Source organism: Ranitomeya variabilis, chromosome 1 (assembly GCF_051348905.1).
Source record: "Ranitomeya variabilis isolate aRanVar5 chromosome 1, aRanVar5.hap1, whole genome shotgun sequence".
NCBI classification, from domain to species: domain Eukaryota; kingdom Metazoa; phylum Chordata; class Amphibia; order Anura; family Dendrobatidae; genus Ranitomeya; species Ranitomeya variabilis.
Genome location: NC_135232.1, coordinates 14368173 through 14394363, shown reverse-complemented (window position 1 = coordinate 14394363; position 26191 = coordinate 14368173). Strand labels below are relative to the sequence as shown.

Here is a 26191-nt window from a genome sequence, read left to right as displayed (position 1 = left end):
ATTCTCAGGTATGCCGTGCAAACGAACCACGTTCTGGAAAAACACAGGAACCAGATCGGAAGAGGAAGGCAGCTTAGGCAAAGGAACCAAATGGACCATCTTGGAGAAGCGATCACATATAACCCAGATAACAGACATGCCTTGAGACACCGGAAGATCAGAAATGAAATCGATGGAGATATGTGTCCAAGGTCTCTTAGGGACAGGCAAGGGCAAGAGCAACCCGCTGGCACGAGAACAGCAAGGCTTAGCTCGAGCACAAGTCCCACAGGACTGTACAAATGACCGCACATCCCTAGACAAGGAAGGCCACCAAAAGGATCTGGCCACCAGATCTCTGGTGCCAAAAATTCCTGGGTGACCTGCCAACACCGAGGAATGAACCTCGGAAATGACTCTGCTGGTCCACTTATCAGGCACAAACAGTCTGTCAGGAGGACAAGAATCAGGCCTATCAGTCTGAAATCTCTGCAACACACGTCGCAGATCTGGAGAAATAGCTGACAAGATAATACCATCCTTAAGAATACCAACAGGTTCAGCGACTCCAGGAGCATCAGGCACAAAGCTCCTGGAAAGAGCATCGGCCTTCACATTCTTTGAACCTGGTAAATACGAGACAACAAAGTCAAAACGGGAGAAAAACAATGACCAGCGGGCCTGTCTAGGATTCAGGCGTTTAGCAGACTCGAGATACATCAGATTTTTGTGATCAGTTAAGACCACCACACGATGCTTAGCACCCTGGAGCCAATGACGCCACTCCTCAAATGCCCATTTCATGGCCAACAACTCCCGATTGCCCACATCATAATTTCGCTCCGCAGGCGAAAACTTCCTAGAGAAAAAGGCGCAAGGTCTCATAACAGAGCAACCAGGGCCTCTCTGCGACAAAACGGCCCCTGCTCCAATCTCTGAAGCATCCACCTCAACTTGAAAGGGAAGCGAGACATCAGGCTGGCACAAAACAGGCGCCGAAGTAAATCGACGTTTCAACTCCTGGAAAGCCTCCACGGCAGCAGGAGCCCAATTAACCACATCGGAGCCCTTCTTGGTCATATCCGTCAAAGGTTTCACAATGCTAGAAAAGTTAGCGATAAAACGACGGTAGAAGTTAGCGAAACCCAAGAACTTCTGAAGACTCTTAACTGACGAGGGCTGAGTCCAATCAAGAATAGCTCGGACCTTGACTGGGTCCATCTCCACAGCAGAAGGGGAAAAAATGAACCCCAAAAAGGGAACCTTCTGTACACCAAAAAGACACTTTGAGCCCTTGACAAACAAAGAATTTTCACGCAAAATTTTAAAGACCATCCTGACCTGCTCCACATGCGAGTCCCAATTATCAGAAAAAAACAGAATATCATCCAGATAAACGATCAAAAATTTATCCAGATAGTTCCGGAAAATGTCATGCATAAAGGACTGAAAAACTGAAGGGGCATTAGAGAGCCCAAAAGGCATCACCAAGTACTCAAAATGACCTTCGGGCGTATTGAATGCGGTTTTCCATTCATCTCCTTGCCTAATGCGCACAAGGTTGTACGCACCACGAAGGTCTATCTTGGTAAACCACTTGGCACCCTTAATCCGGGCAAACAAGTCAGACAACAGCGGCAAAGGATACTGAAATTTGACAGTGATCTTATTTAAAAGCCGATAGTCAATACAAGGCCTCAAAGATCCGTCCTTTTTAGCCACAAAAAAGAATCCCGCACCAAGAGGGGAAGAAGACGGACGGATGTGTCCTTTCTCCAGAGACTCCTTGATATATGAGCGCATAGCGGTATGTTCAGGTATCGACAGATTAAACAGTCTTCCCTTAGGAAACTTACTGCCTGGAATCAAATCTATTGCACAGTCACATTCCCTATGAGGAGGCAATGCACTGGACCTGGACTCGCTAAAGACATCCTGATAATCAGACAAATACTCCGGAACTTCCGAAGGCGTAGAAGAAGCAATAGACACAGGCAGGGAATCCTCATGAATACCAAGACAGCCCCAACTAGACACTGACATAGCCTTCCAGTCAAGGACTGGATTATGGGTCTGTAACCATGGCAGCCCCAAAACAACCAAATCATGCATTTTATGTAGAACGAGAAAACGTATCACCTCGCGGTGTTCAGGAGTCATGCACATGGTAACCTGTGTCCAATACTGCGGCTTATTTTCTGCCAATGGCGTAGCATCAATACCCCTAAGAGGGATAGGATTTTCTAATGGTTCAAGAATAAAACCACAGCGCTTAGCAAATGAGAGATCCATAAGACTCAGGGCAGCACCTGAATCTACAAACGCCATGACAGGATAAGATGACAATGAGCAAATCAAAGTTACAGACAGAATAAACTTAGGATGCAAATTACCAACGGTGACAGGACTAACAACCTTAGATATACGTTTAGAGCATGCTGAGATAACATGTGTAGAATCACCACAGTAGTAGCACAAGCCATTCCGGCGTCTATGAATTTTCCTCTCATTTCTAGTCAGGATTCTATCACATTGCATCAAATCAGGTGTCCGTTCAGACAACACCATGAGGGAATTTGCGGTTTTTCTATCACATTGCATCACATCAGGTGTCTGTTCAGACAACAACATGAGGGAATTTGCGGTTTTGCGCTCCCGCAACCGCCGGTCAATTTGAATAGCCAGGGACATGGTATCATTCAGACCTGTGGGAATGGGAAAACCCACCATAACATTCTTAATGGCCTCAGAAAGGCCATTTCTAAAATTAGCGGCCAGTGCACACTCGTTCCAATGTGTCAGCACGGACCATTTCCGAAATTTTTGGCAATACACCTCAGCCTCGTCCTGGCCCTGAGACATAGCCAGCAAGGCTTTCTCTGCCTGAATCTCAAGATTGGGTTCCTCATAAAGTAAACCGAGCGCCAGAAAAAACGCATCAATATCAGCCAATGCCGGATCTCCTGGCGCCAGCGAAAAAGCCCAATCTTGAGGGTCACCCCGTAAGAATGAAATAACAATTTTTACTTGTTGAGCAGAGTCTCCAGACGAACAAGGTTTCAGGGACAAAAACAATTTACAATTATTCCTGAAATTCCTAAACTTAAATCGGTCTCCTGAAAACAGTTCAGGAATCGGAATCTTGGGTTCAGACCTAGGATTTCTGGTAACATAATCTTGTATACCCTGCACACGAGCGGCAAGCTGGTCCACACTTGTAATCAAGGTCTGGACATTCATGTCTGCAGCAAGCTTAAGCCACTCTGAGGTAAAGGGGAAAAGAAAAAAAAAAAAAAAAAAATGAGAGAGGGAAAAAAAAAAACTCAAAATTTTCTTTCTTATAATCCCACTTCTGCAATGCATTAAACATTTAATACTGGCCTGGCATACTGTTATGACCCCAGTGGACAGGGTCTCAGAGGAACGTGTAAGTCTGCGAGATACAAAAATCCAGCTCATAGGGCTGTGGTAACTGGGTTGACCAAATAGCTACTCCTAACGCCAACACTAGAAGTAGCCGGGGATCATGCCTACGGTGATCGCTAGATGACTCGCGCCAGCCGGAGAATCTAACTACCCCTAGGAGAAGAAAACAAAGACCTCTCTTGCCTCCAGAGAAAGGGACCCCAAAGCAAGATACAAGCCCCCCACAAATAATAACGGTGAGGTAAGAGGAAATGACAAACACAGAAATGAACCAGGTTCAGCAAAGAGAGGCCAGCTTACTAATAGCAGAATAAAGCAAGATAACTTATCTGGTCAACAAAAACCCTATAAAAATCCACGCTGGAGATTCAAGAACCCCCGAACCGTCTAACGGTCCGGGGGGAGAACACCAGCCCCCTAGAGCTTCCAGCAAAGGTCAGGATACAGATTGGAACAAGCTGGACAAAAATACAAAACAACACCAAAGCAAAAAGCAAGGAAACAGACTTAGCTTGAAATACAGGAACCAGGATCAAAGGACAAGAGCACAACAGATTAGCTCTGATTTCAACGATGCCAGGCATTGAACTGAAGGTCCACGGAGCTTAAATAGCAACGCCCCTGAACTAACGGCCCAGGTGAGGAAATAGGAAAAGACAGACGCTCCAGAGTCAAATCACTAATGACCACTAGAGGGAGCAAAAAGCAAAATCACAACAGACCACTGTCCCTTTATGAGGTTATAACTCCGAAAGGCTTCAACGGATCTTGGCAATTCTGACATTGTTTTCTCGTGACATATTGTACTTCATGATAGTGGTAAAATTTCTTCGATATAACTTGCGTTTATTTGTGAAAAAAACGGGAATTTGGCGAAAATTTTGAAAATTTCACAATTTTCAAATTTTGAATTTTTATTCTGTTAAACCAGAGAGTTATGTGACACAAAATAGTTAATAAATAACATTACCCACATGTCTACTTTGCATCAGCACAATTTTGGAAACAACATTTTTTTTTTCTAGGAAGTTATAAGGGTTAAAAGTTGACCAGCAATTTCTCATTTTTACAACAAAATTTACAAAACCATTTTTTTTAAGGGACCACCTCACATTTTAAGTCACTTTGAGGGGTCTATATGGCAGAAAATACCCAAAAGTGACACCATTCTGAAAACTGCACCACTCAATGTGCTCAAAACCACATTCAAGAAGTTTATTAACCCTTCAGGTGTTTCACAGCAGCAGAAGCAACATGGAAGGAAAAATTATCATTTTACTTTTTAGTCACAAAAATGATCTTTCAGCAATAATTTTTTTAATTTCCCAAGGGTAAAAAGAGAAAATGGACCTCAAAAGTTGTTGTCCAATTTGTCCTGAGTATGCTGATACCCCACATGTGAGGGGGAACTACTTTTTGGGCACATGGCAGGGCTCAGAAGGAAAGGAGCGTCGTTTGACATTTTCAAGCTAAAATTGGCTGGAATTGAGATCGGACGCCATATCGCGTTTGGTGAGCCCCTGATGTGCCTAAACAGTGGAAACCCCCCACAAGTGACCCCGTTTTGGAAACTAGACCCCCTAAGGAACTTATCTAGATGTGTCATGAGCACTTTTGTCCCCCAAGTGCTTCACAAATGTTTATAACGCCCGGGCGTGGGAAAAAAAAATCCTATTTTTTCCACAAACATGATCGTTTAGTCCCCAATTTTTTGTTTTCTCAAGGGTAACAATAGAAATTGGACCCCAAAAGTTGTTGTCCAATTTGTCCTGAGTATGCTGATACCCCATATGTGGGAGTAAACCACTGTTTGGGCGCATGGCAGGGCTCAGAAGGAAAGGAGCACCATTTGACATTTTCAATCTAAAATTGGCTGGAATTGAGATCGGATGCCATGTCACGTTTGGCGGGCCCCGTATGTGCCTAAACAGTGGAAACCCTCCACAAGTGACACCATTTTGGAAACTAGACCCCCTAAGGAACTTACCTAGATGTGTCGTGAGCACTTTTATCCCCCAAGTGCTTCACAAAAGTTTATAACGCCCGGGCGTGAAAAAAAAAAATCCTATTTTTTCCCACAAAAATGATCATTTAGTCCCCAATTTTTAATTTTCCCAATTGTAACAGGAGAAATTGGAACCCAAAAGTTGTTGTCCAATTTGTGCTGAGTATGCTAATACCCCATATGTGGGAGAAAACTACTGTTTGGGTACACTTCGGGGCTCAGAAGGGAAGTAGTGACGTTTTGAAAAGCAGACTTTGATGGAATGGTCTGCGGGCATCATGTTCCGTTTGCAGAGCCCCTGATGTGCCTGAACAGTAGAAATCCCCCACAAGTGACCCCATTTTGGAAACTAGACCTAATTGGGAACTTATCTAGGTGTGTGGTGAGAATTTTGAATCCCCAAGTGTTTCACTTAAATTTATAATGCCCGGGCGTCAAAATAAAATATCCTATTTTTTCCTACAAAAATGATCATTTAGGCTACGTTCACATTTGCGTTCTGCACTGCAGCGTCGCCGCATGCGTCATGCGCCCCTATATTTAACATGGGGGCGCATGGACATGCGTTGCACTTGCGTTTTGTGGTGCATGCGTCAGGGCGCAGAGGACGCAGCAAGTTGCATTTTTTTCTGCGCCCAAAACCATGCAAAAGTGGACGCATGCATCACAAAACGCTGCGTTGTGCATGCGTTCACATTTGCGTTGTGCGTTGCGTCGCCGACGCTGCGGCGCACAACGCAAATGTGAACGTAGCCATAGTCCCCAATTTTTTTTTATTTTCCCAAGTGTAACAGGAGAAATTGGACCCCAAAAGTTGTTGTCCAATTTGTCCTGAGAACGCTGATACCCCACATGTGGGAAAAAATACTGTTTGGGCACACGTCGGGGCTCGGAAGGGATGTGGTGACGTTTTGGAAAGCAGACTTTGATGGAATGGTCTGCAGGCTTTATGTTCCGTTTGCAGAGCCCCTGATGTGCCCAAACTGTAAAAAAAAACCACAAGTGACATTTTGTAAACTAGACCCCCAATGAACTTACATAGATGTGCCCCCTTTTTGGAACTAATCTACTGTTTCCTGTAAAGTAAATTAGTAGTGCATGGAGGTGTGGTACAATTTGAAGCAATCCTTCATACACAGGCCAGGTTTTTCGGGGCAGGTGTCACATTGATAAATGGTGTCCTTGCGTATTCCCCTTTTGTAACACACTCGGCACCTTTTTTGCGACTTACCTCTTTATCCAGTTTGCGGGACCACCCCCGGAAAATGCTGACCTGGTACGATACGAGCACCTTCAGTTCCGGAAGTACTGGGGCCCGCTCCTTCCGTCGTGCCAAATATCAGGGCCTTAACCACTACCTCCTGGAACTGAAGGTACGACGTATCGGTGTGGCGTGCACATCGTGACAGTAGGAAAGCATTTAACATTGCCATTTGTACGATGTACACGGACAGCTTTTTGTACCACACCTTGGCCTTTCTCAAAGCACTGTACGGTTGGAGGAGTTGATCAGATAGATCAACGCCCCCCATGTTTTTGTTGTACCCCAGTACACAGTCAGGTTTGCTGACCTGTGTAGAGGTACCCCGTACACTGCTGAGGGCACTGCCATCACTGTGTATGGTGGTCAAGAGAAGGACATCCCTCTTGTCCTTGTACTTGACCACCAGCAGGTGGTCGCTACATTGGGCTCTGCTCTCACCTTTTCTGAGCATCTGCCCAAGTAGCGTCTTTGGGAGGCCTCTCTGATTTTTGCGGACAGTACCGCAGGCTATTGTACCTCGTGCATAGAGGGATTTGTAGAGTGGGATGCTGGAATAAATGTTATCAGTGTAGTGGTGATAACCTTTATCCAGCAGTGGGTGCACCAAATCCCACACTATTTTCCCACTCACTCCCAGGACAGGGGGACACTCAGGAGGTTCAATCCTGGTGTCCTTCCCTTCGTAGACTCTAAAGCTGTAGGTGTACCCTGAGGTACTCTCACACAGCTTGTATATTTTGATTCCGTACCTGGCCCTCTTGCTGGGCAGGTATTGACGGAATCTGAGCCGCCCCTTAAAATTAACCAAGGACTCATCCACGCAGATGTCCCTTTTGGGCACGTACACTTCAGCAAACTTTTTGTTGAAGTGTTCGATGACAGGCCGAACTTTGAACAGACGGTCAAAGTTGGGGTAATCTCGTGCGGGACACTGTGCATCGGAATAATGCAGGAACTTATGGATGGCCTCAAAACGCGTTCGGACCATGACCATTCGGAACACTGGAGTGTTGTATAAAATGTCAACGCTCCAATATTGCCAAATTTCTGGCTTCTTCACGATCCCCATGTGGAGGACCAGGCCCCAAAACTGCATCATTTCAACTGCGTCTACAGGAGACCAGTTAGAATATGATGAACCGGTGTTTTGCTCCAAAAATTGACGAGCGTATAAATTAGTTTGCTCCACCATGAGGTTAACAAAATCCTCAGAGAAAAAGACTTTGAATAAGTCTATTTCTGTGAGGCCGGTGGTGTCAAACCTGATTCCTGATTCTGCCACAAAATCAGGAATCAGTGGCTCGTAATTTTTGGGGGGCGAGGTCCATACGGGGTCCGAAGAGGGGCGCGCTGGTTCATCTTCAGGAGTGGGCCCTGCCTCATCTTTATCTTCATGAATGATGGGCACTGCTTCTGTCCTGCGGCGTCTGCGTGGCGGTTCCGCAGGGTCGGAGGAGGAAGATGAGGAGGGGGAAGAGGATGAGGAAGAATCAGAAAAACAAAGAAAAGTGGGATCCTCTCCCTCGCTATCCGTGTCGGAGGCAAGGAAAGAATATGCCTCCTCCGCTGAATAGCGCTGTTGGGACGAACGGGACGAGCGGGACATTTTTTTTGTGAGTATGGTGCTTTTGTGCACTTTATTGGTAACTATGTGTACGTGTGGGGGGGATAGTGTTTGCTGCAAACTATTCTGAAAAGAAAAAGCTAAAGGAAAAAAAAGCAAATGGGGAGAAAAATGCGGATTAGACGCAGCGGCTGGGGGAGCGCACAGGGAGGGGGAGAAAAAGAAAAGGGAAGGCACAGATTAGATGCGGCGGCTGGGGGAGCGCAAGGAGATGGGGAAAAAAAAAAGAAAAGGCACGGATTAGACGCAGCGGCTGGGGGAGTGCACGGGGATGGGGAAAAAAAGAGAGAGAAGGCACAGATTAGACGCGGCGGCTGGGGGAGCGCAAGAGGATGTGGAAAAAGAAAAAAGAAAATGCACGGATTAGACGCAGCGGCTGGGGGAGCGCACTGGGATGGGGAAAAAAAAAGAAAAGGGAAGGCACAGATTAGACGCGGCGGCTGGGGGAGCGCACAGGGATGGGGGAAAAAAAAAAAGAAAAGGCACGGATTAGACGCGGCGGCTGGGGGAGCGCACAGGGATGGGGGAAAAAAAAAGGCACGGATTAGACGCGGCGGCTGGGGAGCGCACAGGGATGGGGAAAAAAGAAAAGGGAAGGCACAGATTAGACGCGGCGGCTGGGGGAGCGCAAGGGGATGGGGAAAAAAAAAAGAAAAGGCACGGATTAGATGCAGCGGCTGGGGGAGCGCGCGGGGATGGGGTAAAAAAAAGTGAGCACGAGTGTTGATAGGTGAACTGCGTCACCAATCAACGCTCGGCGGCTGCTAAATTTGGGCACGGATACGGCGCAAGGTGGGGAAGGGGGGATGGGGCAATGGGGGGGATGAAGATAGATCGGGCCGGGATCGGGGTATCAACACTTACGGTTTGTAGTCCCTCTTCTTTCTTCTCTCTTCTTTCTTTAGCAAGAATTGTGGTGTCACAGGCTACTGTGGCACCACAAGTCTCAGCACAGGAGGGGATCTCTCAGCGTGACCGCTCTGAAGGAATCCTCACCAAGTGTGAGGATTCCTTCAGAGCAGTTACACAGGTCAGGGGCAGGTGAGACCGGTCACAGAGCGGTCACACCGCTGCTGTGACCTGTGATTCCACCAATCAGAGAAGGCCATGGTGACGCCGGTGTTGCTAGGCACCAGCCTATGATCGGAGCTCACAGCTCCGATCATAGGCAGGTCACCATCAGGGCACAGGGCGGTCACACTGCTGCTGTGCCCTGTGATTGGCGCAATCGATGATCACATCGATCGCGCCAATCAGAGCTGCAGGATCCGGAGCACAGGAGGCAGGGCAGAGGGGGCTGCGGAGCGCGTTACAGGCAGGGCACAGCGCGGTAACACCGCCGCTGTGCCCTGCGATTGGCGCGATCGATGTGATCGTCGATCGCACCAATCCGGGGGGTTTTAGCCGATGCCTGGCGTTGCCAGGCACTGGCTTAGGATCGAGTACATCGGTACTCGATCCTAGCCTGGGACCTCACTGTTTCAGCCAAATTGATTGGCTGAAACAATGAGAAAGGCTGCGATTGGCTGCTCAGAATTGAGCAGCCAATCACAGTGATCGGGAGGCCGGGGGGGTGGCAACAGGCCCTAGGATGCCGACACCATCTTCCTCCAGGTAAGATGGCGTCGGAATTTTAATGCGATCACTGCGACTTAAGTCGCAGTGTCGCATTAAAGGGCATGACGTACTATTCCGTCCTTGGGAAGTAGGGTCCACCCCACATGGACGGAATAGTACGTCTAATGACAGAAAGGGGTTAAATAATGACACTCCAGCGCGCGCCCCGGCTCCCATCAGCCCCTCATGACCCAATTACATGCAACCAATGGGTTACATTGGCAGCAAGGGGCCTCATGAAGACCCCAAACAGCCAGCCTAACTGTAGCCTGAGCTTTATAGGCGACTGGGCTCTCTCCACGTCGTGACACTGATGAGTAAAGTAGAAGCGACCAATCAATCGCAGCTTCAAGACACCAATAAAGTAAAAACAAAAAAAAGTTCACCATGTCCAATAAATCAAAATATAAATGATTTAACCTGCATGCTAAACGTCTAAAAGAAAATGCGAAATCCAGAATTGGATTAAAGTGATTAAACCTTCTTTTGTTCCCCAAAACCATATCAATAAAGCTGGCAGAATTGCACGCAATAAAACGCACAGCTCCCAGCGACAGATAAAAAGTTCCACGTCTTTGTTCCACAGAGAGAGCTGTTATGATCTGGTGGCTTAGGAGCAGCATGAGACGTGCTCTGGAGGAGGTGGCACCTGTACTGATCGCAGACCCTGAACTTAACACAACAACTAGAAGTAGCCATGGGATGTTCCTAACACAGCCTAGACACCTCGACACAGCCGGAGGACTAGATACCCCTAAAGATAGAAACAGGAAAGCTATCTTGCCTCAGAGTAAATCCCCAAAGGATAGACAGCCCCCCACAAATATTGACTGTGAAAGGAGAGGGAAATAACATACGCAGAATGAAACCAGGATTTAGCAAAGGAGGCCAATCTAGCTAAATAGAAAAGACAGGACAGAGTACTGTGCGGTCAGTATTAAAATACTAGAAAATATCCACCACAGAGAATACCAAAATCTCCACACCTAACTAAAGGCATGGAGGGTAAATCTGCTTCTCCAGAGCTTCCAGCTTGACTGAATAAATCCACACTGACAAAGCTGGACAAGAAAAAACATAGAAATGCACTGAACAATAAAGTCCACAGTACGTGGACTGCAAAAACCAAGCCAGGACTTATCTTTGATGATTTGGACAGAATAGCAGGAGAATCCAGGAAGAGAAGTGAATCCACCAAGAAACAATGGACAACTGGCACTAACTAAAGGATCTGGCCAGATTAAATAGCCCAGTCAGAATTGGTAATAAGTGGAAGCACCTGATGGCTGCTGAAATCCAAAGGAGCAGCCGTACCACTTATAACCACCGGAGGGAGCCCAAGAGCAGAACTCACGACATTACGACTTATAACCACCGGAGGGAGCCCAAGAGCAGAATTCACAACAGTACCCCCCCCTTGAGGAGGGGTCACCGAACCCTCACCAGAGCCCCCAGGCCGATCAGGACGAGCCAAATGAAAAGCACGAACCAAATCAGCCGCATGAACATCGGAGGCAACAACCCAAGAATTATCCTCCTGGCCATAACCCTTCCATTTGACAAGATACTGAAGCCTCCGCCTCGAAAAACGAGAATCCAAAATTTTCTCAACCACATACTCCAACTCCCCATCAACCAACACCGGGGCAGGAGGATCAACAGAGGGAACAACGGGCACCACATATCTCCGCAATAAAGATCTATGGAAAACATTATGGATGGCAAAAGAGGCTGGAAGGGCCAAACGAAAAGACACAGGATTGATATCTCAGAAATCTTATAAGGACCAATAAACCGAGGCTTCAACTTAGGGGAAGAAACCTTCATAGGAACATGACGGGAAGACAACCAGACCAAATCCCCAACCCGAAGCAGGGGACCAACACACCGACGACGGTTAGCAAAACGTTGAGCCTTCTCCTGAGACAACGTCAAATTGTCCACCACATGAGTCCAAATCTGCTGCAACCTGTCCACCACAGAATCCACACCAGGACAATCAGAAGGCTCAACCTGCCCTGAAGAAAAACTAGGATGGAAACCAAAATTACAAAAGAAGGGCGAAACCAAAGTAGCCGAACTAGCCCGATTATTAAGGGCAAACTTGGCCAATGGCAAGAAAGCCACCCAATCATCCTGATCAGCAGACACAAAGCATCTCAAATAAGTTTCCAAAGTCTGATTAGTTCGCTCGGTTTGGCCATTTGTCTGAGGATGAAATGCAGAAGAAAAAGACAAATCAATGCCCATCCTAGCACAAAAGGCCCGCCAAAACCTAGAAACAAACTGGGAACCTCTGTCAGACACAATATTCTCAGGAATGCCATGCAAACGAACCACATGCTGAAAAAAACAACGGAACCAAATCAGAAGAGGAAGGCAACTTAGGCAAGGGTACCAAATGAACCATCTTAGAAAACCGATCACAAACCACCCAGATAACAGACATCTTCTGGGAAACAGGGAGATCTGAAATAAAATCCATAGAAATATGCGTCCAAGGTCTCTCAGGGACCGGCAAAGGCAAAAGCAACCCACTAGCGCGGTAACAGCAGGGCTTGGCCCGCGCACAAGTCCCACAGGACTGCACAAAACAACGCACATCCCGTGACAAAGAAGGCCACCAAAAGGACCTACCAACCAAATCTCTGGTACCAAAAATCCCAGGATGGCCAGCCAACACAGAACAATGAACCTCAGAAATCACCTTACTAGTCCATCTATCAGGAACAAACAGTTTCCCCGCTGGACAGCGATCAGGTTTATCAGCCTGAAATTCCTGAAGCACCCGTCGTAAATCAGGGGAGATGGCAGAAAGAATCACCCCTTCCTTGAGAATACCAACCGGCTCAAGGAGTCCAGGAGAATCAGGCAAAAAGCTCCTAGAGAGGGCATCAGCCTTAACATTCTTAGAACCCGGAAGATACGAGACCACAAAATCAAAACGGGAGAAAAACAGGGACCATCGAGCCTGTCTAGGATTCAAACACTTGGCAGACTCGAGGTAAATCAGATTCTTATGATCGGTCAAGACCACAACACGGTGCTTGGCCCCCTCAAGCCCATGTCGCCACTCCTCAAATGCCCACTTCATAGCCAACAACTCCCGATTGCTGACGTCATAATTGCGTTCCACAGGCGAAAACTTTCGGGAAAAGAAGGCACACAGTTTCATCAAGGAACCATCAGAATTCCTCTGAGATAAAACTGCCCCTGCCCCAATCTCAGAAGCGTCAACCTCAACCTGAAAAGGAAGAGAAACATCTGGCTGACGCAACACAGGGGCAGAAGTAAATCGGCGTTTAAGCTCCTGAAAGGCAGAAACAGCCGCAGAGGACCAATTCGTCACATCAGCGCCCTTCTTCGTCAAATCGGTCAGGGGTTTAACCACACTGGAGAAGTTAGCAATGAAACTGCGATAAAAATTAGCAAAGCCCAAAAATTTCTGAAGGCTCTTCACAGATGTGGGTTGAACCCAATCATTAATGGCCTGAACTGTTATGACCTGGTGGTTAAGGAGCAACACTGATATGACCTGGTGGTTAAAGAGCAACATGGGATGAGCTCTGAGGAGGTGGCATCTATACTGACCGCAGTTCCTAATCCTAACACCAACACTAGAAATAGCCGTGGGATGTTCCTGTCACTCCCTAGACACCTCGTCACAGCCTGAGAACTAACTACCCCTAAAGATGGAAACAGAAAGCTATCTTGCCTCAGAGAAAATCCCAAAAGGAAAGATAGCCCCCCACAAATATTGACTGTGAGTGGAGAGGGAAATGACATACACAGAAATGAAAACAGATTTTAGCAAGGGAGGCCAATACTAATCTAGATAGACAGAATAGGAAAGGATACTGTGCGGTCAGTATTAAAAACTAAAAATCCACGCAGAGTTTACAAAAATGATCTCCACACCGACTCACGGTGTGGAGGGCAAATCTGCTTCCCCAGAGCTTCCAGCTAGCCTGAATATATCATAATGACAAGCTGGACAAAAAGAAACATAACATGAGCTGAGCAATAAAGTCCACAGCAAAAGGACAACCAAAGAACTAGCAAGAACTTATCTTTTGCTGAAATGGACAGGCCATCAGAGAAATCCAAGGAGAGATCTGAATCCAACCCAGAAACATTGACAGCTGGCATGAACTGAAGACCAGAGCCAGGTTAAATAGCAGAGCCAGGAGAGACGAACAGTGAAAGCAGCTGCTACTGCTAAACCCAAGGAGCAGTAGTTCCACTCGAAACCACCAGAGGGAGCCCAAGGGCAGAACTCACAAAAGTACCATTCACAACCACAGGAGGCAGCCCAAGAATGGAATTCACAACACTGAACCTTACAGGATCCATTTCTATAGACGAAGGAGAAAAAATGAAACCCAAAAAAGAAACCTTCTGAACTCCAAAGAGGCACTGAGACCCCTTCACAAATAAAGCATTATCACGAAGGATCTGAAATACCATTCTGACCTGTTTCACATGAGACTCCCAATCATCGGAAAAAATCAAAATATCATCCAAATATACAATCATGAATTTATCAAGATAATTGCGGAAAATATCATGCATGAAGGACTGAAACACAGATGGAGCATTAGAAAGCCCGAAAGGCATCACAAGGTATTCAAAATGGCCTTCGGGCGTATTAAATGCAGTTTTCCATTCGTCACCCTGTTTAATACGAAGAAGATTATACGCCCCTCGAAGTACAATCTTAGTAAACCAACTAGCCCCCTTAATCCTAGCAAACAGATCAGAAAGCAAAGGCAAAGGGTATTGAAATTTGACCGTGATCTTATTCAAGAGGCGATAATCAATACAGGGTCTCAAGGAGCCATCCTTCTTGGCAACAAAAAAGAATCCCGCTCCCAATGGTGACGAAGATGGCCGAATATGCCCTTTCTCCAAGGACTCCTTAACATAACTCCGCATGGCGGTATGTTCTGGCACAGACAGGTTAAAAAGTCGGCCTTTAGGGAACTTACATCCTGGAATCAAGTCAATAGCACAATCACAGTCCCTATGCGGAGGAAGGGAACTGGACTTGGGCTCATCAAACACATCCTGGAAATCTGACAAATACTCTGGAATTTCAGAAGAGGGGGAAGAGGAGATTGACATCAAAGGAACGTCATTATGAACCCCCTGACAACAACTAGTCACAGACATAGATTTCCAATCCAGAACCGGATTATGTACCTGTAACTAGGGTTGAGCGACCTTGACCTTTTTAGGGTCGAGTCATGTTTTGCGAAACCCGACTTTTTGAAAAGTCGAGTCGGGCGAAATCGGCCGATTACTGCGAAAAGTCGAGGATCGGCCGGAACACGAAACCCTATGCACGTCAATGGGGATTTTTTATTTTTTTTTTATTTTTCTTTTTTCTCTCTCTCTTTCTTTCTCTCTCTCTCTCTCTCTCTCTCTCTCTCTCTCTCTCTCTCCCCTCCGTCCCATATTCCCCTCCGTCCCAGCACAGAAAATCTCGTGTTACACATTGCAAATCCCTACTGCGCACAAGCGATAAAATGATGATAGCCGTGCACGCCCCTAACCCCTATGTCATCACTCTGCCCACACTCCTTCATTGGCTGAAAAAATGGCGCTAAACGCGTCATACGAAACGCGACTTTGGCGCCAAGATCGCGTACCGCATGGCCGACCCCACACAGGGATCGGGTCGGGTTTCATGAGACGCCGACTTTGCCAAAAGTCGGCGACTTATGAAAATGAACGATCCGTTTCGCTCAACCCTACCTGTAACCATGGAAAACCCAGTACAATAACATCATGCAAATTATGCAACACCAGAAAACGACAATCTTCCTGATGTGCTGGCGCCATGCACATGGTCAGCTGTGTCCAAAACTGAGGTTTATTTTTAGCCAAAGGTGTAGCATCAATGCCCCTCAAAGGAATAGGGTTCTGCAAAGGCTGCAAGGGGAAACCACAACGCTTGGCGAATTCTAAGTTCATCAAGTTCAAAGTGGCGCCTGAATCCACAAACGCCATGACAGAAAATGACGACAATGAGCAGATCAAGGTCACAGATAAGAGAAATTTGGGCTGTACAGTACTGATGGTAACAGACCTGGCGACTCTCTTAATACGCTTAGGACAATCAGAAATAACATGAGCAGAATCGCCGCAGTAAAAACACAACCCATTCTGACGTCTGAATCCATGCCGTTCAGCTCTAGTCAAAATCCTATCACACTGCATAGGCTCAGGACTCCGCTCAGAGGACAACGCCATCGTGTGCACAACTCTGCGCTCGCACAAGCGCCGATCAATCTGAATGGCCAGAGACATAGAATCACTCAGACCAGCAGGTGTGGGGAACCCCACCATAACATCCTTAACAGATTCAGAAAGACCCTTTCTGAAAATTGCCGCCAAAGCATCCTCATTCCATTTAGTGAGCACAGACCATTTTCTAAATTTCTGGCAGTATGATTCTGCCACTTCCTGACCCTGACACAGGGTCAACAAGGTTTTTTCTGCATGATCCACTGAATTAGGTTCATCATACAATAACCCTAGCGCCTGAAAAAAGTTGTCTACATTAAGCAAGGCCGGATTCCCTGATTCCAGGGCAAATGCCCAGTCCTGAGGATCACCACGCAGCAGAGAGATGACAATTTTAACTTGCTGAATGGGATCACCAGAGGAACGGGGTTTCAGAGCAAAAAATTGTTTGCAGTTATTTTTAAAGCTCAAAAACTTGGACCTGTCCCCAAAAAACAAATCAGGAGTAGGAATTCAAGGCTCTAAAACCGGAGTCTGGACAACATAATCAAAAATTACCTGTTCTCTTGCAGCAAGTTGATCCACACGCAAAGCCAAACCCTGAACATCCATGCCAGCGCCAAACTCCCGAACCACCTAGAGATTAAGAGGGAAGAGAAGACAAAGTAGACTGCAGAAAAAAAATGGCTCAGCACTTTTCTTCCCTTCTTTTGAGATGCATTTAACTCATTGTGGGCCAGTTGTACTGTTATGATCTGGTGGCTTAGGAGCAGCATGAGACGTGCTCTGGAGGAGGTGGCACCTGTACTGACCGCAGACCCTGAACTTAACACAACAACTAGAAGTAGCCGTGGGATGTTCCTAACACGGCCTAGACACCTCAACACAGCCGGAGGACTAGATACCCCTAAAGATAGAAACAGGAAAGCTATCTTGCCTCAGAGAAAATCCCCAAAGGATAGACAGCCCCCCACAAATATTGACTGTGAAAGGAGAGGGAAATAACATACGCAGAATGAAACCAGGATTTAGCAAAGGAGGCCAATCTAGCTAAATAGAAAAGACAGGACAGAGTACTGTGCAGTCAGTATTAAAATACTAGAAAATATCCACCACAGAGAATACCAAAATCTCCACACCTAACTAAAGGCATGGAGGGTAAATCTGCTTCTCCAGAGCTTCCAGCTTGACTGAATAAATCCACACTGACAAAGCTGGACAAGAAAAAACATAGAAATGCACTGAACAATAAAGTCCACAGTACGTGGACTGCAAAAACCAAGCCAGGACTTATCTTTGATGATTTGGACAGAATAGCAGGAGAATCCAGGAAGAGATGTGAATCCACCAAGAAACAATGGACAACTGGCACTAACTAAAGGATCTGGCCAGACTAAATAGCCCAGTCAGAATTGGAAATATGTGGAAGCACCTGATGGCTGCTGAAATCCAAAGGAGCAACCGTACCACTTATAACCACCGGAGGGAGCCCAAGAGCAGAACTCACAACATTACCACTTATAACCACCGGAGGGAGCCCAAGAGCAGAATTCACAACAGAGAGACCCTGAGTTTTCCAATTTTTCAAGGTGCAGGAAAACACTTGCAATCTTTTTCCTGAAGCAGCGTCTCTTTTGTTTTGTTTTTTTTTGTTTTGTTATTTTTCCTGAAGTGGCATGGCTGCCGGAATAAGTTATTAATATTTTACACAATAATGGCCAGCTGCTATCTACCAAAAGCTGCCCAAAGAGTGAACACGCTGCTTCCTTTAGCTGCTTCACAGTTTTCAAAACCTGAAGCTGTTAAAACTAGCAACAAAAGACTGAAGCTGTGCACTAGTTTTAAACCGCTTTCCTGGGAATCCATTGATAAAGACGTCATTTGCACATATCCTTTCGGAATGTGCTCATTAAAGGAGTATTCTCAAGTTCTTAAATTGGTTTAATTTGACAGCATGAAAATAAGCAAGTTTGAAATTGACTTGCTTTTTTGTTTTATTCTCCTGCAAATAGAGCCTTTATCTTCTATAGTGAACAGCTTGTTTCCAGCGACCCACGACCTTTAGTGCCTGGTCGATGGTGCACAGTAGTTACATCCCAGGAGTTAACTCCTAACGTTCCAGTCGGCTCTCTCCATTCCTCTATTTCTATACAGCAGTTATCTGCTCACCTCACTCCTCTTCCTCTTGCCTTCTGAAGAGATACATTTATAAATCGCCATCCTGGCAGCTTTTACAGCAAATGTGCTATCTCTATGTCTAAATACAAAGATAACAATCTAGACTCTGATCAGACCACTGACAGCTGAATGTGTCACAGCAGAACTTGTGCTGAGCTTTATAGTTCTACTAATACTACAGTTCTATTCACCAGAGCCATAATTCGGGGAGGAGATCCCACCCTACCAGGAACCTGGAAGTAAGGAGACTGCATGGCTCTCAGCTACTCAAGAGACAACTTGAGAATACCTTTTTAAGTCTTTTTGCTGTACACAAAATGTGCAGAAATTCAAAGTATTTTAGGAGATTTTCCGCTCTGTGGTTGGCCGTCAAAGATGCCAGTGGCGGAGTGAAAATGACAGTAAAATCACTGGAGGAGACGCTTTAGGAATAAAGCTGCCAAAATTGTCCTGAAGCGGCTTCGCGTGGGAAAACTCAATGACTGCGCTGGCGTCAAAAGGGCAACATGTGCGCACAGCCACATTCTTCTCCAGAAACTCCTCAAAAAACGTAGGGATCTAATAACCTTCTGGGGAGTTTCTTGACTTATTTTTTCTTCTAAAGAGATAATGAAAAATGCTGCCTCGTGTAGTAAAAGAGGGCATGTTCCTTCTTTGATGCCGATCCTGAAGGATCCGCTGCCAACTACGCACTGTCCAATCAAAAGGCTGTCGAGAAGTCTTAAGGGAAAGAAACTCTTCTAGAAAAGAAAAAACTCCTCCATAGCTCCCCAGAAAAGGAACATTTCTTAAGGGTATGTGCACATGCTGCGGATTTTTCCACAGCGAATTTGGAAAATCCGCAGTGCAAAACCACTGCGGTTTTCACTGCGGATTTTCTAGCGGTTTCTTCTGCGAATTCCACTGCGGTTTTACAACTGCAGTTTCCTATTGGTGCAGGTGTAAAACCGCTGCGGAATCCGCACAAAGAATTGACATGCTGCGGAAAATAATCCGCTGCATTTCCGCGCGTTTTTTTCCGCAGCATGTGCACAGCGGGTTTTTTTTCCCATAGGTTTACATGGTACTGTAAACTTAGGGAAAACTGCTGCGGATCCGCAGCGTCAAATCCGCTGCGGATCCGCAGCAAAATCCGCAGCGTGTGCACATACCCTAAAGGTTTCTATTTGAAAAGCTCATCATTTTTGAACACCTAAAAAACAGCCTATACGTCGCCTTAATTCACCCCACATACCCTCTTTTACCAAAATGTAAATTGGGAAATTGAAAAAGAAAACATTAACCCCTTCCCTACATAACCAACTTCCGTTTTTGCATTTTCATTTTTTTCCTCCCTTTCTTCCCAGAGCCGTAACATCTTTTATTTTTTCATCCTCAGACATATGAGGGCTTAGTGTTTTGCAGGACGAGTTGTACTTTTGAATGTCACCTTTCATGTTCTCATATAGAGTACTAGAAAAAGTGCAGTAAAAATTTGTGTTGCAAAAATGACCTGACAATACGATTCTCCTCATCAGTACAATTACTGTAAATAAATCAGAAATTTCTAAAAACAAATAAATTGTGTCATTGTTTTGATAGTGTCACCATAACTTTTTAATTTTTTGGTCAGCAGAGCTGTGTGATGCGAGTTTTTTTGCAGCGTGTTTTTATTGATACCATTTTGAGATAGACGTGATCTTTTGGTCGCTTCTTGCAGCATTTTTTTTTTGCTGTTTTGCTGCAACTAACAAAGCATTATTTTGACATTTTGAATGTTTTCTGTTTACAGTGTTTTTCAATCGGGTTAATTATTTTTATATTTCGATAGACTGGACTTTTCTAAACACTGTATGAACTAAGTGTGAGTATTTTATCAATTATTTTTAATGAAAGAAAAGGAAGATGCCAAAGATGCACAGACCCATTTTTAGCAGTCCCTGCACTCTGATTGCTTTGATTGGTCAGTCAGTCGACTTACTGATAACAGTATGTGATTGCCAGGAAGTGCTGAAACATCAGCATTTCCCTGCACAATCGCCACAGGAGCTCGGCGCAGTTGACAGCCAAGCTCCTGCGGTAACAGCCAGGACCAGTACCTGCTGATTAACACACATTTATTCTGCACTCTGTGCTGAGCGCTTACACCAGGGTTTATGTGTTAATCTCTGAAATATGTGATTAAGGTTTAACCTCTGGCGGAAGATTCCCTATAATGAGGCACTGTGGACACCGTTGGACCAGTGATCAGGCGGTGCCCTTCTTGTTAGCATTGCATAAAAGTGCCGTTGGCCACAGTTTTGTGCACTTCTGAAAAGAAGTACAGCGCTGAACAGAGACCTGATGGAGTCCAGAGTAACTCTGCTGCCTCATTATTGTGAATCGAGCAATCGGGGGTTTCATCTGAATCATGTAACTCAGATTTAGATGGAAACCCCAAAGTAAGTGCTCAGCGTAGAGCGCTGGATAAATGTGATCCCAAACATTATGTAAAATGTTCCCAATAAAAGATTCAACTCAATCCACAAAGAAAGCAAGTCCCCACTCAGGTCCGTCATCTGATAACGGAAATATAGGGGGCTTCCACCTTACTGGTAACACAAAGGATCTGGAAAATCAAAATGGTTCCTCACCCTCTAAAAAGAAATTCATCAACTTCTCCACCCCCCAAATCCAAATGCCCTCTCCCTTCTGAGCCCCAAAGTGTAAACCACATATAGCCCCCACATGTTTGGCATTTCTGAAGCTATGAGAGCCCGCCTAACTTACAGGTGTGTCTCCAGAAGCACGGGTTGGTCACTAGAGCGTACTGGTCACTACAACGGCAGTTTGAAATTTTCCCTTGGCAATATTCATTGTTGCTTGTTTCTGGAAAATACCCATAGAGTCAAAGTTGTCCCTACACCTGTACATACAGTGCCTTGCGAAAGTATTCGGCCCCCTTGAACTTTTCAACCTTTTCCCACATATCCTGCTTCAAACATAAAGATTCCAAATGTAAATTTTTGGTGAAGAATCAACAACAAGTGGAACACAATTGTGAAGTTGAACGAAATTTATTGGTTATTTTAAATTTTTGTGTTAATTATAAACTGAAAAGTGGGGCGTGCAATATTATTTGGCCCCTTTAACTTAATACTTTGTTGCGCTGCCTTTTGCTGCGATTACAGCTGCAAGTCCCTTGGGGTCTGTCTCTATTAGTTTTGTACATCGTGAGACTGAAATTCTCGCCCGTTCTTCCTTGGCAAACAGCTCGAGCTCAGTGAGGTTTGATGGAGATCGTTTGTGAACAGCAGTTTTCAGCTCTTTCCACAGATTCTCCATTGGATTGAGGTCTGGACTCTGACTTGGCCATTCTAACACCTGGATACGTTTATTTGTGAACCATTCCATTGTAGATTTTGCTTTATGATTGGGGTCATTGTCTTGTTGGAAGACAAATCTCCGTCCCAGTCTCAGGTCTTTTGCAGACTCCAACAGGTTTTCTTCAAGAATGGTCCTGTATTTGGCTCCATCCATCTTCCCATCAATTTTAACCATCTTCCCTGTCCCTGCTGAAGAAAAGCAGGCCCAAACCATGATGCTGCCACCACCATGTTTGACAGTGGGGATGGTGTGTTCAGGGTGATGAGCTGTGTTGCCTTTACGCCAAACATATCGTCTGGCATCATTGCCAAAAAGTTTGATTTTGGTTTCATCTGAGCAGAGCACCTTCTTTCACATGTTTGGTGTCTCCCAGGTGGCTTGTTGCAATCTTTAAACAACACTTTTTATGGATATCTTTGAGAAATGGCTTTCTTCTTGCCACTCTTCCATAAAGGCCAGATTTGTGCAGTGTATGACTGATTGTTGTCCTATGGACAGACTGTCCCACCTCAGCTGTAGATCTCTGCAGTTCATCCAGAGTGATCATGGGCCTCTTGGCTGCATCTCAGATCAGTCTTCTCCTTGTTTGAGATGAAAGTTTAGAGGGACGGCCGGGTCTTGGTAGATTTGCAGTGGTATGATACTCCTTCCATTTCAATATGATCGCTTGCACAGTGCTCCTTGGGATGTTTAAAGTTTTGGAAATCATTTTGTATCCAAATCCGGCATTAAACTTCTCCACAACAGTATCACGGACCTGCCTGTTGTGCTCCTTGGTCTTCATGATGCTCTCTGTGCTTCACACAGAACCCTGAGACTATCACAGAGCAGGTGCATTTATACGGAGACTTGATGACACACAGGTGGATTATATTTATCATCATTAGGCATTTAGGACAACATTGGATCATTCAGAGATCCGCAATGAACTTCTGGAGGGAGTTTGCTGCACTGAAAGTAAAGGGGTCGAATAATATTGCACGCCCCACTTTTCAGTTTTTGAATTTTTACAAAAATTCAAAATAACCAATAAATTTCGTTCAACTTCACAATTATGTTCCACTTGTTGTTGATTTTTCACCAAAAATTTACATTTGGTATCTTTATGTTTGAAGCATGATATGTGGGAAAAGGTTGAAAAGTTCCAGGGAGCCGAATACTTTCGCAAGGCACTGTATATTCTCCAAGGGGTATAATTTCCCAAATGGGATCACTTTAGGGGGGATTATCCTCTTCTAGCAATTAGGGGCTCAGCATATGGAGTCCACAATCTATTCTAGGAAAATCTGAGCTCCAAGAGGCAAATAGCGCTCCGTCCCCCCTGAGTCTCTCCATATGGCTAAATAGTACTGTACATCCACATATGGGGTATTGCCACATTCAGTAGAAATGATGGGACAAATTTTGGTGCCATTTTTACTCACAATGTGACATGACACCCTCAAACCATTCCAGGAAAATCTGAACTCCAAAATTCCGCCTCTTTCCTTCTGAGCTTTGCACTGTGCCTAAAAAGTAGTATTCCCCCACAAATGGGGTATCGGTGTACTCAGGAGAAATTGCACTACAAATTGTATGGTGCAGTTTTTCCTCTTACCCTTTTGAAAATGCAAAATTTGGGGCTAAAATAACATTTTTGTGAGGAAAATGTGATTTTATTAATTTCATGGCTCAATGTTATAAATTTCTGTGAAGCACCTGGGGGTTCAAGGTGCTCACCACACATTTTTTCCACATTCAAATATTCCTGTGAAGCACCTGAAGGGTTAATAAACTTCTCAAATGTGGTTTTGACCACCTTAAGGGGTGCAGTTTTTAGAATGGAGTCACTTTTGGGTATTTTCTATCATATAGACCCCTCAAAGGGACTTTAAAGGGAACCTGTCACCCCCAAAATCGAAGATGAGCTAAGCCCACCGGCATCAGGGGCTTATCTACAGCATTCTATATTGCATTCTGTAATGCTGTAGATAAGCCCCCGATGTATCCTGAAAGATGAGAAAAAGAGGTTATATTATACTCACCTGGGGGGGCGGTCCGATCCGATGGGCATTGTGGTCCGGTCCGGGGCCTCCCATCTTCATAGGATGTCTTCCTCTTCTTTTCTTAAAGCTACGGCTCTGGGGCAGGCATACTTTATCTCCCTATTGAGGGCAGAGCAAAGTACTGCAGTGCGCAGGTGCTGGGCCTCTCTGACCTTTTTTGGCGCCTGTACCCCGACGCCCATCGGACCGCAGCAGGGCGGCCCCTGGGCGAGTATAATCTAACCTCTTTCTCATCTTTCAGGATACATCGGGGGCTTATCTACAGCATTACAGAATGCATTACAGAATGCTGTAGATAAACCCCTGATGCTTGTGGGCTTAGCTCGTATATGATTTTGGGGGTGACAGGTTCCCTTTAAATGTGATGTGGTGCCTAAAGGAAAAAAAATGGTTTTGTAAATGGTGTTGTAAAAATGAGAAATCACTGGTCAACTTTTAACCCTTATAACTTCTGAACACAAAAAAATTTTGTTCCAAAATTGTGCTGATGTAAAGTAGACATGTGGGAAATGTTAGTTATTAAGTATTTTGTTTGACATATCTGTGTGATTTAAGGGCATAAAAATTCAAAGTTGGAAAATTGCTAAATTTTCTAAATTTTTGCCAAATTGCTATTTTTTAACAAATAAACGCAAGTCACTTCTACAGCAAATGTAGAAACATATCCGCACCCAGAGGGAAACCAGATCTATGGGTTATCCTGTGACTATGACATAAATGTCCGTGTTGTGAATCCTCCTATAATCCATGTGGTGACGGCTCGGAGGACCTGATCCTCTCGCTGCTCATTGACTGTGGTTCTGTATGTCACATTATATTGTCCCCTGTGATTTCCATCTTCTTCATCATACAGACGCCGGCAGGACGAGATCCCTCCAGCTGATCCAGTGCTCATCCCTCCTCCTCCTGAATGACCCCGAGGATGGACGAGGACAGGGATGAGACCACCAGAAGATTATTCCACTTCGCCCTGGAGATCGTCTCCCTGCTGAGCGGAGAGGTAACTCCTCTACATTTCTATCAGCTTTATTGTGTTCTGTGACAAGTCCGACATCGGGAGGAGGAAATCCAGAATAGAGAGAAGGATTCTTTCCTGTAAGAGCAGTGATTGTGTGGAGCTCTCTGCCCGGAGGAGTTGTCATGGGGATTCCCTATAAGAGCTGTAGAGGGGCCGGGATGTCTGTCCGGAGGGGAATAATATTCCCGGTTATGGCCCCAGATTACTGGAGACGGTTATTGATCCCGGGATTTCTACTGATTGTCAGATCTGGAGTCGGGAAGGAATCTTCTCCCTAAGTGTCTCTCTCCATACACAGGATTACACAATAGTGAGGAAGACACCGGGGGACGGTGTGACTCCCATCATCCATCTCCAGGAGTCAGGAGGGCGGAGCCCGGGCCCCATCACAGAGCCTCCCCCGCACTCCCTGCTACATGAGAGGAACAAGAAGATCCTGGAGCTCAGCAGCAAGATGATTGAGCTGCTGAGCGGAGAGGTGACTGCTGGGACATTATACAGCACTGGAGGATTCTGGGTGATGAGCGGAGAGGTGACTGCTGGGACATTATACAGCACTGGAGGATTCTGGGTGATGAGCGGAGAGGTGACTGCTGGGACATTATACAGGATTGCACTGGAGGATTCTGGGTGATGAGCGGAGAGGTGACTGCTGGGACATTATACAGGACTGGAGGATTCTGGGTGATGAGCGGAGAGGTGACTGCTGGGAAATTATACAGGACTGGAGGATTCTGGGTGATGAGCGGAGAGGTGACTGCTGGGACATTATACAGGACTGGAGCATTCTGGGTGATGACCGGAGAGGTGACTGCTGGGACATTATACACGACTGGAGGATTCAGGGGGATGAGCGTAGAGGTGACTGCTGGGACATTATACAGCACTAGAGGATTCTGGGTGATGACCGGAGAGGTGAATACTGGGACGTTATACAGCACTGGAGGATTCTGGGTGATGAGCGGAGAGGTGACTGCTGGGACAATATACAGGACAGCACTGGAGGATTCTGGGTGAAGATCGGAGAGGTGACTGCTGGGACATTATACAGAATGGCACTGGAGGATTCTGGGTGATGAGTGGAGTGGTGACTGCTGGGACAGTACACAGCACTGGAGGATTCTGGGTGATGAGCGGAGATGTGACTGCTGGGAAATTGTACAGGATAGAACTGGAGGATTCTGGGTGATGAGTGGAGAGGTGACTGCTGGGACATTATACAGGACTGGAAGATTCTGGGTGATGAGCGGAGAGGTGACTGCTGGGACATTACACAGCACTGGAGGATTCTGGGTGATAGGTGGAGAGGTGACTGCTGGGACATTATACAGGGCAGAACTGGAGGATTCTGGGTGATGACCGGAGAGGTGACTGCTGGGACATTATACAGGACAGAACTGGAGGATTCTGGGTGATGAGTGGAGAGATGACTGCTGGTACA

The 26191-nt window shown here is 45.8% G+C and overlaps 2 protein-coding genes across 3 annotated transcripts in view; both read left to right on the top strand.

The window, feature by feature from the left end:
- The window catches only part of LOC143793496 (uncharacterized), a 606170-nt gene that overhangs the window by 445476 nt on the left and 134503 nt on the right, over positions 1–26191 (top strand). The window lies entirely within an intron of this gene.
- LOC143793530 (uncharacterized) overlaps positions 24585–26191 on the top strand; it is an 81460-nt gene continuing 79853 nt past the window's right edge. Inside the window, exon 1 of the mRNA XM_077280581.1 lies at positions 24585–24732. Within this exon, the coding sequence (XP_077136696.1) occupies positions 24643–24732 (90 nt within the window). The 5' untranslated portion in view covers positions 24585–24642. The remainder of the gene's footprint in view (positions 24733–26191) is intronic.